At 42.6% G+C, this 14,736-nt stretch overlaps 1 protein-coding gene across 1 annotated transcript in view; it reads right to left on the reverse strand.

Annotated features, from left to right (window-relative positions):
- LOC126161843 (circadian clock-controlled protein daywake-like) overlaps positions 1 to 14,736 on the reverse strand; it is a 72,065-nt gene that overhangs the window by 24,780 nt on the left and 32,549 nt on the right. Inside the window, exons 4-5 of the mRNA XM_049917948.1 lie at positions 6,508 to 6,641; positions 1,934 to 2,083 (exon numbers count right to left, since the gene is read on the reverse strand). Coding sequence (XP_049773905.1) covers positions 1,934 to 2,083; positions 6,508 to 6,641 — 284 coding nt within the window. The remainder of the gene's footprint in view (positions 1 to 1,933; positions 2,084 to 6,507; positions 6,642 to 14,736) is intronic.

Raw genomic sequence — 14,736 nt, forward strand, 5'->3', positions numbered from 1 at the left:
GTCATCATTATCAAAAGCTTTCTTTAAATTTGCAAATGCTACAGACGTAGATTTACGTTTCTTAAACGTATCTTCTAAGATAAGTCTTAGTGTCAGTGTTCTTACATTTCACCAGAACCCATACTTACGTTTCCCGAGGTGTGCTTTTGCCAGTCTTTCCATTCTCCTGTAAACATTCCGTGTTAGTAACTTGCAACCACCACTGACTGAACTGGTAGTTAGATAATATTCGCGTTTACCGGCACCATGCGACTTTGCAGTTGGGTTTATTAAATTCTTGAAGTCTGAGGGTATTTCATTTGTGTCACATATCTTGCATATTATGTGGAACAGTTATGCCACGGTATGTCCTCCCAAAAACAATAATCCCGAGCGACTGTCGTCTGCAACAGGTACGTTGTTTTAATTGAGGTCTTTCAACGCTGAGTTAAATGGTTCTCGCAGTATCATATCTGCCATTTCATCTACATCATTTGTTCTTTCCTTTCTGTAATACTGCCTTCAAGTTCTAATTCATTTTCCACTTTTCAACTTTACTTTCTACGCTCAACCTTGCTTGCAGTCTGAGCTCTTTCTCCAAAGGTTTCCTTGATTTTTTTAAGGCGGCATCTTTCTTTCCCGCAGGCTGACATACTTTTACAGCTTTGCTTTTCTACACTAGCCAATCTTACTTCACCACATTGTACTTTCTCTTAATCTACATGTCTGTATCCTCTTTTGAATACTTCATTTGCTGTGTTTTTATATCTTCTCCTTTTGTGGCCGGCCGAAGTGGCCGTGCGGTTAAAGGCGCTGCAGTCTGGAACCACAAGACCGCTACGGTCGCAGGTTCGAATCCTGCCTCGGGCATGGTTGTTTGTGATGTCCTTAGGTTAGTTACGTTTAACTAATTCTAAGTTCTAGGGGACTAATGACCTCAGAAGTTCAGTCCCATAGTGCTCAGAGCCATTTTTCTCCTTTTGTCAATCAAATTCAGTATCTCGTGTGATACAAAAGATTTCTACTGGACCTTGAGTCTTTGCTTAGTTGCTCCTCTGCAGCTTCCACTATACCACTTCCCAAATTTACTCACTTTGTCTACTACTGTTTATTTCTACACACTCCGAACAATAGTTGCCTAATGCTATTTCTTTCAGTTTATCCAGGTCTCATCACCTTAAATTCCTACCTTTCGGTAATTTCTTTAGATTTAATCCGCAGTTCATGACCGTTGTGTTATGGTCACCGTCTACAATTTGCCCGAAGAAACGTTTTGCAGCTTACAGTTTGATATCTAAATCTCTGTCTCAGCATCTTATAATCTACCTGAACTCGTCCGGCGTCGTCAGGTCCGTTCCTCATATACAACAGGCTTTCATGATTGTTAAACCAAATGTTACCAATGATTAGATTGTACTATGTGCAAATTTCTAACAGGCGGCTTTTCGTTTTATTTCTTTCCACCTGCACACCTTCTATTTTTCCTTCTCTTGCGTTTGCTGCTGTCGATTTCCTGTTCTCTGTCACAATTCAATTTTTGCCTTCCCTAACAATCTGAATAATTTTAAAAAGATGAAAGAAGAATGCTTAATAACTGAAGGAGCTTTAAATTTACACTTACTAACATCACCCGATGGTATGCTTAGCAAAAGAAAAATTGGTTTCATTCCCATAAATATCATTAGCAAACCGGAGTAAAGTTAATGATAAAACGGGAATATCGAGTCAAGTTCATCTTTAAAGTAAACTTTTCAAAAGAGTTCCGCCAAAAGGGGAAAATCTGTGGAGCAACTAGTTGCACTATCCGTTTTGTCATGTTTGTTGAGTGCAGAAAACGACTACCAGAGGGAGTTTTGCTCATGTTTCAAAAGTACAATTTTTTGTGAATCAGAATCAAAGAATGGGACCGAGCAAGCGTCCCCTATGTACCGCACTATGTTCGTGCATTACTCACCCAGGGCCTTCTGGCCATTGTAAAGGTTCGTGAACTCCATCTTGAGACCACCGACAGTGAAGTTGACCTTCGAGCTGTCGACGTGGAAGAAGCGACGACCTTCTCGCTCTACCAAGGACATTTTGTGGTGGACCCTCACGTCCATGTTCTCTGCGGAACGAAGAAAAAACAGGTTATCATTACGAGAGTGATAAAATTGTATGTTTGTGCAGCGTAACTACTGACTAGACACTTGTGGAAAATGATCGAATCCAAATACTTTAAGTAGAAACACCAAATTTACATGACTCAGTGATTGAAGACGATTAGAGCTAAAGCAGCTTGCTAAGACCGGCATAGGACAACTCACAATTTTTACCAGCCTCATAACGGGACAAAGACAAGGCAGGAGTGGGTCGATGAGCACATTTCGTGCACATTCCTGCGAAATCGTAACGTGCATGGTCCTTTAGAAGAATTGTAGGATGGATGCCTCTAAGCGCCTCCTTGACTTCTACGTCACTCCTTACAATCGTCCGATCCAATTACCTAGGATACTAAAATACCTCGAACTAAAGCTCGGCCGTAAACCAACAGCGAAATTGGTTACTTAGTTAGTTTCATATTCTGCACATAATTTGACGATTAGTCGTAATGACGTGGTACGAGTAATTTTAAATTGACATTGACGTACATATGTACATGTAGCTACATGCTGATCATTGCAATTGATTTATTTTTTAAAAACAAACGTGAGTTAATAATTCCTACCTGCCCCATTTTACACATTACAAAGATAGAAATTCTTCGTTTGTGTTCAAAGTTAACTTTGCTATCTTGTCAGACATTCTATATCTTTGAGCAAGCGGTGAAAAACTTTGTTGCAGCATTCTGCTTCCATATTTAAGCTAAAGTCAACGTTAATGTGGAGTAATAATGTCATTTTTTCTATTGACGATGCAATTATGTCCATCATTGTTCTTCTTGAACTACAGTTCATCATTTACAACAAACTTCAAGAGGGAATAAATGTGCTGTGAGGCAGTAGTCAAAAATGCCTAACTCTTTAAACAAATGTCTCCAAGATGACCGTCAGTGGGCACAAAGTGTGATTCTTATAATACGTTCTTGACCAATGATGAGTTTCTTTCTCAAAGATGAGTTACCGCAGAACATTATTCCATATGACATCGTTGAATGAAAATACGTAAAATATATCTTTTTTTTGTCTCTTTCAAAGATCTGCAATGATTCGAAGCACAAATGTAGCTGATCTAATTTGTTCTGGGATTTCCAAAATGTGTTTTTCCCAGTTTAAATTCTCATAATAAGGCCATCTGAAAATTTGGAACTTTCCTGCCCAGTTATTATCTCCTCACCACATGCTAAACTTGCCACTTGTATAGTACCTTTAGATGTGCATAGCTTAATATGTTGGGAGTTCCTGAAATTGAGAGTGAGAATGTTTGCATAAATCTGCTCAATAATACCTTTAAGAGCATTATTGTTTATATCTACTACTAAGCACAGAACAACAAGCCGACAATATTCAATGAATAAAGATACTAAGCGTACGAACGTGGGAAATGTATGCCTTCTCCTCACTCCAGACTCGAAAAACTTTTATTCACCAACTCTCTTTGATGCCAATTCATTCCACCAAATTGTACGACTCCTCCCATGTCCTCGTACGCCACCTACACCGCCTTGCCTTCCGCATCCATATACTATCTCCCAGTAGGATTTTATATGAACTTACTAACTTTCCCAGCTCTCCTCTCCCACATGGAACACCTTCAGATGTCTTAAATTTCCCGCAAGCATGATTCTAAACACTCTTTAGTTCCGTTTTTGGTTATCGGCCCTTGTATTCCAACATCGTATAGCCTTCTAGAACTTTAAGTTAACCATTTCTTAACAGAAATTATGGTTAAAATCTGTTATTCCATCGGCTAGAGCACTGAAAACTCTTGTTATGTATGTGGTGTACAACATACATTCACCCATATTTTTAAAGCAGATCCAGATTTGAATGGAGCTTTATAAACCATTTTTTTCAAGTGTCTCCCTTAAACGGTTTCGGTTCTTACATTATATCGATCAGTACTCCAACGTATGGCTGCTTTCCATTGTTATTTACAGAAAAAAATGCTAATATCTTCCTGTGTTTAAAGCAATTAATAAACCTTGCTTGCGCATTTGAAATAGCTTCTTTTTTTTTTAAACTGCAGTTTATTTGCAGTTGTCTCCGCCATATACTCCAGTTTTTTGTTTCTTTACTTCGATGTTCTCCATTTACGGTTTTCTTTTTTCGATTACATAACGCATTAACCGTGTTTAGCTATTTATTACCCCAGCGGACAAACTGTAGACCACTGTTAACCACCATGCAGCAACTGTTCCACAAGTGATTCGTTAAATAATGCTACGTGTAAGTAGTACATCTGTAAATACTGTTTATTGGTCTTTGGATAGAGACGAACACATGATCCATTCTGTTCCTAGGTACAATATTATATTTTGGCACCCATTCGTTTGCTAAAGTGCTGTCTCTATGCATAGGACGATGAGTACAACATTTAGTTCGCCACATTTAGATGCGATGTAACCATCCTTTTTTAAGAAAATCCAACATGTCACAAGCTGCATTGCGGCTTCCCTTGTCCATTACACCTACTACGCGCATATTATTTATGATTCCCGTAGGGGTTCGAATAATATTTGTGCATCGGCACCAAAATATATACACTATGTGATGAAAAGTATCCGGACACCTGGCTGAAAACGACTTACAAGTTCGTGGTGCCTTCCATCGGTAATGCTGGAATGCAGTATGGTGTTGGCACACAATTAGCCTCGATGACAGCTTCCACTCTAGTAGGCATACGTTCAATCAGGTGCTGGAAGGTTTCTTGCGGAATGGCAGCCCATACTTCAGGGAGTGCTGCACTGAGGAGAGGTATCGATGCCGGTTGGTGAGGCATGAAGTCGGCGCTCCAAAACAGCCATTACAGGGCTGTTATTGTCGTGTAAAAACTCCGCTACAGGCCGTGCGTTATGAACAGGTGCAATATCCATCCCCGAATTGCTCATCAACAGTGGAAAGCAAGAAGATGCTTAAAACATCAGTGTAGGTCTATGCTGTGATAGTGCCACACAAAACAAGGGGTCCAAGCTCTCTCCGTGAAAAACACGACCACACCATAACACGACCACCTCCAAATTTTACTGTTGGCACTACACACGCTGGCAGATGACCTTCACCGGGCATTCGCCATACCTACACCTCGCCATCGGATCGCCACATTGTGTACAGTGATTGGTCACTCCACAAAACGTTTTCCCACTGTTCAATCGTGCAATGTTTACGCTCCTTATACCAAGCGAGCCGTCGTTTGACATTTACCGGCGTGATGTTTGGCTTATGAGCAGCTGATCGACAATGAAATCCAAGTTTTCTCACCTCCCGCCTAACTGTCATAGTACTGCAGTCTGGAATTCGTGTGTGATGGTCTGGATAGATGTCTGCCTACTACACATTACGACACTCTTCAATTGTCAGCGATCTCTGTCAGACGAGGTCGGCCTGTATGCTTGTGTGCTGTACGAATCCCTTCACGTTTCCACTTCACTATCACATAGGAAACAGTGGACCTAAGCATGTTCAGAAGTGTGGAAATGTCGCGTACAGACGTATGACAGGGGTAACACCCAATCACCTGACCACCTTCGAAGTCCGTGAGTTCCGCGGAGCGCCCCATTCTCCCCTATCACGATGTCTAATGACTACTGAGGTCGCTGATATGGAGTACCTGGCAGTATGTGGCAGCACAATGCACCTAATATGAAAAACGTATGTTTTTGGGTGTGTCCATACACGTAGTGTATCATACAACCGTGGCTCTCTTGTATGTTAACGTAAGGGAGCGTTGGTTTCTACTTCATTTTCTGAAATGGAGGAAGGGGGAAGAAAAAGAAAGGGGTAGGTGGGAATTCATGATTCCCAGCCGAGCAGGACATGAAGAATATGCCAGTAGGAGGTGTAACTGACAAGGGACGCTGCAGTGCAGTGTGCGCTAAGATCAGAATTTGGGTTGCCAAAGCGGAGTATCCAGGTGGTCGGGCGGTTAAGGCAACTGTTCTAGAGAAGCTGAGCATCTGGCTTCGGGGCTGGTCGGACACAATATGTTCAACTTCGGCCATTGCAATACCACAATACCCTGTGCTCCTGTGAGTGACGATTTTCCACATAGCCCTTTGCCCTTCTTCCCGCTTCCTCCAGTCCAAAAAAAGAAGTTGAGGGTGTAAGTTCAAGGATATGTAACTCTTAGAGTTAAACGCCCAGTACGCTTGTTCTCCGAGCTGACAACATTCTCCAATGCATAAGCCGAAAATACTCACCCTCAGTTCCCCAACCACTTCTGCGATGCAAAATTATACCTCGTGAGCATGTTAACATGTTAATGCAATGTGGCAGAGAAAATGAACAGAACGTTGTCACTGTGTCTGGGTAAAAGAGAAGTACGAGCAGAGACTTAGGACTAGGTTGCGTTCTCTGGTGCGAGTTGCTGCCCCACTCAGAGGGCTGTACTTACCGGGCTCTATATGTACGTCGCCGTTGCCGTTGATGGGCAGCACCAGGAGGCGCCCGGACAGCTTGTACTTGGCGTCGATGCTCAGCCGAGGGATTTGCAGCCGGCTGTCCAGGCTGAGCGTCTTCGGATTGAGCCTGTCACCAACGTGCACAGATCAGTGTATGGTACATCGCAGAAGAGCACTGCAGCCAAGGTCAATTTACACTGAGGTGACAAAAGTCATGGGATATGGTTATGCTCATACACAGATGGCGGTAGCATCGCGTACACAAGGTATAAAAAGACACACCATCGGCGGAGTTGTCGTTTTACTCAGGTGATTCATGTGAAAAGGTGTCCGTTGTGATTATGACCATACGAAAGGAATCAACAAACTTTGAAAGTGGAATGGCAGTTGGAGCTAGACGCATGGGTTATTCCATTCTTTATGCCACCTCAAGTGCAACTTAACTTTGACTTCATTAAGTTCCTCCGGCCGCAGTGGCGGAGCGGTTCTAGGCACTTCAGTCTGGAACCGCGCGACCGCTACGGTCGCAGGTTCGAATCCTGCCTCGGGCATGGATGTGTGTAATGTCCTTAGGTTAGTTAGGTTTAAGTAGTTCTAAGTTCTAGGAGACTGATGACCTCAGATGTTAAGTCCCATAGTGCTCAGAGCCATTTCATTAAGTTCCTCTAACTTAATAAGTAATTAACTCAGTATTATATGTAATGCATTACTGGCACAGGGAATTTTTACAGACAGATTAAAATAGAGAACTGCTAAACCGCTTTATAAGAAAGACGACAAGAAATATGTAAATAACTATCGTCCACATTTTTACGAAAATTCTCGAACAGTGGTGTAGTCAAGAACAGTCTCACATTGAGGTACAAATAATGTAGTTAGCATATCACAGTATGGACTTCAGAAGGGTGGCTCGACTGAGAATGCTATTTATACGTTGATGCACCACATCTTACAAGCCTTAAATAATAAAATATCGTCAGTTGGTACTTTTTGTGGTCCTTCCAAGGCGTTTGATTGTGTAGAGCATGTTACGCTCTTACAAGAAAAAAATCTTTATTACCCATTATTAAAGCTGTCAGTGACTTATAAAAGAAACCAATATGCAGAAAAAAATGATCGTTTGTCCAATAATGTAAGATATCTGACAGGTAGCAAAGCAAGTTTTAAATCTAACCTAAAATCATTTCTCGTGGGCAGTTCCTTGTATTCCATGGACGAAATTCTATTTGATAACTTCTAGAGTGTAAAAAAATTTGTTTTTTAAGTGTAGTTGCACAAGTAGCATTAAAACATTATGTGTTACTTAAAGTTAACACTATAACATTTACACATATATCGTAACCTGACTCGTTCTACATAATTTCTGTAACAGGATCGTTCAAGTGATCGATGGAACATGTAAGTAACTAACGAAGTAACTGAGTAACAGAGATGTTACTGCTTCTCTGCTGACAAAATATTACTCCCCGCCTCCTTTTATACTGGCGGGTCTTCGTCGTGTTAGATGTAGTCGTCAATTCCTCATTGCAGAGGGATGTCCGGATGCGTTTGATCAGAAAACGTACATGAAACTTCTACTCATTGGTGAATTAACGTGGACAGGAGGACTTGCAGGTCATATAGGTTTTTATTTAATAAAAGAAATGGAAATGGGATACAAAGGAGACACTTGTCGTGACTAGTCTGATAAACCAAAGGAAACGCTAATGCATGTAATTCAGAGTTATATAGGTCCGAGGTACACAAGTATCTGCAAGATATTCCCACCTGAAGAAGTCAACTCTTCATAAAAATTGAAACATGAGAACTGTTGCAAGGTGGAGCTATGAGCTGGTACTTCAGACGTGACAGAGTCTCGTACTGCCCGCGAAAGACCGGTCTCCAGGTTCAGGGATTGCTCATCGATTAAACTGCACGAAAAAAGTTTTTGGCAACGCTCATGGCTTGACCTTTTTCCCTGTATAGTGGAAGTGAAAATAATGTTGCTCTTGAGAATGATATTCCGGGTGGATACGAGAATTTTTTTAAGATTTTCCCTGGCCGGCGATAGTGACAGAGATGGAGCCAAGGCTGAGTGGTATGCAATATCTATATTGGAAAGTCAACAACGAAGAATATCCGATATTGCATGAGCACATCACAGAGTGAATTGCCACACGAGGTGCATGACCAAGGTGGCATGCAGCAGAATGGCCTCAAGTGGAAAGGAGCATAACGTCATTCTGGCGATCATGCATAGTGACGTAACAACATCGAAGGCACGTGCAAGACTGGATTTACATCAGACAGACGCAGCAGAGGTAATTAAACTGAAATCCTGAAGGGAAGTGTTGACAGTTTCAGAAAACTAGGACCCATTCAGTTATTCTTGCCACAGGATAACATCATTGGCATAGACAAGGCGTACAAATACCCTGATTTCCAAAGTCTAGTTCTCAGTTTACAGATGTTACGATCTGGGACCTATGACAATCAATCCACTGTCGACCTACACTGAAGCGCCAAAGAAACTGAATAGGCAAGCGTATTCAAATATAGAGATATGTAAACAGGTAGAATATGGCGCTGCGGTCGGCAACGCCTATATAATACAACAGGTGTCTGGCGCAGTTGTTAGATCGGTTACTGCTGCTGCAATGGCAGGTTATCTAGACTTAAGTGAGATTGAAGGTGGTGTTATAGTAAGCGCACGACCGATGGTACACAGTATCTCCGAGGTAGCGATGAAGTGAGGATTTTCCCATGCGACTATCTCACGTGTGTACCGTGAATATAAGGAATCCGGTAAAACGTCAAATCTCCGACATCACTGCGGACGGGAAAAGATCCAGCAAGAACGGGACTAACGACGACTGAAGAGAATCCTCCAACGTGACGGAAGTGTAACGCTTCCGAAAATTGCTGCAGATTTCAGTGCTGGGTCATCAACAAGTGTCAGAGTGTGAACCATTCAACGAAACATCATAGATATGGGCTTTCGGAGCCGAAGGCCCACTCGTGTACCCTTGATGACTGCACGACGCAAAGCTTTACGCCTCGCCTGGGCCCGTCAACACCGCCATTGGACTGTTGCCTGGGCGGACGGGTCTCGTATAAAAGTGTATTGAACTGATAGGTGTGTACGGTATGGAGACAACCTCATGAATCCATGGATCCGGCATGTCAGCAAGGGACAGTTCAAGCTGGTGCAGGCTCTGTAATGGCGTGGGGCGTGTGCAGTTGGAGTGATATGACATCCCTGAACGACTAGATACAGTCCTGACAGGTGACAAGTAAGGAAGCATCCTGTCTGATCACTTGCACCCATTCATGTCCATTGTGCATACCGGAGTTGGGCAATTCCAATAGGACAATGCGACAACCCAAACGTCCAGAATTGTTACAGAGTGGCTCCAGGAACACTCTTCCGAGTTTAAACACTTCAGCTGGCCTCCAAACTCCCCAGACATGAAATTATTGAGCATATCTGGGATGCCTTGCAACGTGGTGTTCAGAAGAGATCTCCACCCCCTCGTACTCTTACGAATTTAAGGGCCGCCCTTCAGAATTCATGGTGTCAGTTCCCTCCAGCACTACTTCAGACATTAGTCGAGTCCATGCCAGGTCATGTTGCAGAAATTCTGCGTGCTCGCGGGGGCCCTACACCATATTAAGCAGGTGTACCAGATTCTTTGGCTGTTCAGTGAGATGACCTGGATTTACGGTGTAACAGCCAGTCCAGCTTGAAAGACTTGGATACCGTAGGCTGCTGCCATCTTGTCTCCACCTTCATTGAGAGTTGGGTGTCCCCTACCATCAGGTCACTGGAGACCTTGCAGATGGTAACTGGTGAGCTGTCACACACCCATCATCCCAGGGGAGCGCGGTATCAGTTGCCCCACGATCTGCACTATGAACAGACATCAGCACTGCTGACGGTTGTCTAGCTGAGAGACCATGACGCAGCTCTTCATGGCTATAGCAATCTGATGCAGAGCTGTTGTATGCCTTTCTCGGTACGCCATTTATGACGTCAGCCCTGGTAATCAGCTATCCAAGCTGCTGCCACTGGGACATGTGGGCAACATCTGCAGCGCATCGGGTCAGCAACCTTCTGTGTCATAGCTGCTGGCTATATGTGCATCATCATAACTGCGTTGGCTGAGACTGCAAGCCGCACAGGCATCAGTATACGCCAGTATTGCTAGCACCTTTCTGTTCATCTGGCTACTGACAGCCTTTAAAAAAGATGACTGAATAATAAATATGTATGCTGTTAACAATGTCTTATTAGAGCCTTTGGCCATTCGCCAGATCTTCACTGCCGCACTGCACGCTATGGTAGGGCCCACAGCTCTGGCCTTCTATAGTAAACACTTGTTGTCATTATAGTTCAATGGGATGGGCTGTGACTCCAATAGTGAACGGAACAATACGGCTGTACTCTATTTAGTCTATAAACGTAGTCGTACCCAGAAGGATCATTTCAAGTTGAGACCCTGTGCGCATTTTTACTTTATGCTATAAGGGTTCTCAGTATAGCTATCTGACAGACTAATCGGCGTACACTATATCATGAGAAGATTCAGCCGCTATAGTCACACACAAAACGTCTAATATATGCGTTGTAGTGGTCGCCCGCGATCGACAACACCAGCTGACGAGCGCTGCTTACAAATTACCCCATAAGATTGAAGCAGTACTGGGCGCTACCTTTCTCGAGACGACTGGATGGTGTTTGTCGATCCAGACTGTATACAACCTTCCTCGCCTCGCGCACTGTAGAGGGCAAGGGAACATACGGAATGAAGCTAGTATCAATGGCATTATGTTCTCTTTACCGAGGAATGCAGGATTTGTCACATGCCTGATGATACCCACAGAGGAGTGTGGGGAGCTTCCAGGTGCTGATGCATATCTGGAGCGTGTGGCCGCATGGGTTGGTCGGGGATGAGTGTCGGACATGTTTTGCTTCCATACCATGATACAGACACTATTTTGAGAGATGTACAGCGTTGAGTTGGTATCCTCCAACCTATTGTCCTGCTCTGCAGTCAACGTTTCGGCGACTGGGTTCAAGATGATAATGCACGAACACACAAGAACCATCTCGTGAACACCTTCCTCCGCAATACGGGAATCAAACGAGTAGGATGGCCCCCGATGTTCGCTGACATCAACCCAACTGAGCACATTATCGCCAGATGAAACTTGCAGTGTGTCATCGCTGGAATCCTCCTCAAACGCTGGCTGATTTCAGTAGGACTGACGTGGAAGACTGAGACGTGCTTGAACAGCAACAGCCTGAGAATCTTGGGAGCAGTATGCGAAGTATGGTTCAAGCAAGACGGTACTGGATGTTACGCGTAAATACATATTTGTGAAGATGTGCGTTTTCCAATATGTGTCGTTACAAGACGTCACACAATCACAGCAGTTCGAAATGCCTCATGAATGAAGTTGCGGCTGTATCAGCTCGTCTCTATGAGGGCGCTGTTAGCAAGAGCACCATGACACCAGCGCTGGCATGAGTCTACATTGGATGCCAGCTGGACACATCAGCCTACTTGGAGGTCGATAAGAGAATTGTGCTGTTCGAAAAGTGGGAGAATGGTGCTGTTTGCTGTAGAGCAGTCTGTTCCTGGCGGTTCCTCAAAAACGCAAATTGCGGCAGTGTCTTGAGCTGTGTGAGTTTTGTGTGGTTTTATGCAGCACTTCCCTCATTTCTGATGCAGATGTTGTTAATTCTCTCCTTTACATGACTGGCATTATGCTTATAGGAAAGAGCCTACAGCGTTACTGGTGTCTTATTCTTTGCAAGTGTGATTATTAATTATTGCGTGGCTTTTAAGCATTTTATCTATAACTCTGATTGCCGTAATTGTAATGATTTCGGACAGTTGTGCAGTAGCACTCAGTGAATCACTGCGTTTTGTTAGTGTGGGTTTTGTTAGTGTGTCTTTTGCTAGGTGATGCAGGCATGTCTAAGAAAAGCAAATCCTTGGTATATTTTGGTGCCTACGATCTAGTGTTGTTGAATTGTCGCTCTGTTTTCCTTTTGTAACTAAGAGCTACGAACCTCTCATATTTTTCCTCATGTTGTCGCACATAACGCTTGTTTTGAGTACAAGGCCTAAAACTATTTTGGGAAGTATTTGGAAGCGTTTTTCCATCTTAAAATTTCTAACTATAATGAAATTCCTTACGCCTTGTTATACTCTAGATTTCTTATCACTATGTTATTTGGCAGAGACTGTGGGCATGATTACTCAATACAAAATTTCATGTATTGTTTTCACTGTTATCGTAAGTTGATATTTGGTGCTCTGGACCGTGAAAGTCAATTCATTTTTGAGTCTGATACGCGTTTTTAAATTGCTCTCATTCCGTGGACTGCCCAAGCGTAATTTTATTGCGTCATTTGTTTTTGATATTACGCAGCCACTTGTATTTTAACGAATTGCTCTTATAATTTTTTTGAAAGATTGGTGGCAATATGAAATATCTGTGATACTGGTGAATAGAAGTTTTAAAATTATGATTACTCACCGCCCAACCTAGTCCTATTACTTCCTCTTACGTGAAAAAATAGACTGAAATTATTTTGGTTATTGTTTTGTTTTTATTTCATAGTAAATTTGTTACTTTAATCTCATAAGACTTAGTTTTCGTTTCCATATTCATCTCGAATCTGACAATACATATCTACGTGGTGCCAAACTTTTTTTAGCAGTTTATATTCAGTATAGCATATGATGCGAGTATCTTTAAAAATCTCTACTATGGCTTTAGTTCCACTCAGGAGGCTAGAAGGGCGGTTATGTCATTCTTGGTGCTTGCTGTTACGGTTCGTAATATTGCCACCAACCATATACAGGTAGGCCTTCCTATACTGGACAGGCGCCATAAAAGGCAGGCTCGCTTCCAGTACTCGCACTGGTATTACTTTCACATCCACAATCAAATCGCAGCTTTTACCGTGAAAGCAATCCGTCGATCAATGTATGAAAGGACACATGCGTAATTTTCAACATTCAGTAATTAAAAGTACCACAATAGAGCTCAGTGACGCAGAAACCTAGGATCCAGTTAAAAACTAGATCCAGATCAATACAGGAAATAGTTTTTGATGCTAAATCCTGGAGGCAGTATGCCTCGGTGCCTTAGCTTGTCCGTCATCGTGGAAACTACACATTGCTGAACGGTTACGCTGAGCCATTGAGTGACTTCCTATGTTAAACTTAGACAAATGCGAAATTGCGTTAAGCCTCAAACTGACTTTCAAGATCTTCTGAGGCATGAACTTTTAATTACTGTTATAACAGCTAACAAAGGGAGTCGCTAAGTAGTATATGATCAGTATCCCACTTTAAGAAATGTTATATCTAAAGAAAATTCTTTTTTGTGCTATATTTACTTAATTTCATTTTTATTTTCAGTGTCTGACTGAGTGCTCAGCAGGGATTGTTTGATATCCGGCCCCCTGTGGAACGTGATCCCCATTTCACACAAATCCCAGAATCTGTAACGGGGATGCAAAGTTTTCCAAATGGAAATACTTGGGAGGGAATTTCCTGTTCCGGAATTTGAATTACAACCAAGGAAAACCTCCTGAAAACTGTGATCAGATATAGGGGATTTAATTTCGATGGTCAAGAAGTATTCTACTGAAATTACACGTGTTCCTGGAATAAATGAAGATTATGAGAGTTGAGAGCGTCAAAAAGTCTGTGGCAAAAATACTCAAGCCCTTTCTGAAGCATCGGTGAGTGAAACTATGTGAGATCGCTGGGGTTGAAGGAACTCGACACGCCGTGTTCACCCCATTTCCCACGAATTTCGTATGTTTGTGTGTCTGCCGCATCCATTAGCCACCGAACAAAAGTACTGTAGAAAGAATATGAGAGTGTTTTGATCCGTTTGGACATAATTCCAGTGAGGTTCTCGGCAGGTGCGTAACAGCAGTATATGGGTTGATTATCATAAATCGAGGTACAGTCGAAACAAATGCGAAACAAGAAGAGAAGCTGTAGCAAAGAAAGCAAAATTCATGGCTACACTTTTCTGGGTCTTGCACTATGTGATGCACTCTAACCATTTCCCAAAACGTCGACCCATTAAAGAATAGTATTACTGCCATTCAGGGTAAACTTTGGCTTCTCTCAAAGAAGTAAACTCCCGGATCATTGTTGCAAAACTGCACGAAATTCTCTTCGAAATGCTTCCACATGAGAAGAAATCTC

Source organism: Schistocerca cancellata, chromosome 2 (assembly GCF_023864275.1).
Source record: "Schistocerca cancellata isolate TAMUIC-IGC-003103 chromosome 2, iqSchCanc2.1, whole genome shotgun sequence".
NCBI lineage: Eukaryota > Metazoa > Arthropoda > Insecta > Orthoptera > Acrididae > Schistocerca > Schistocerca cancellata.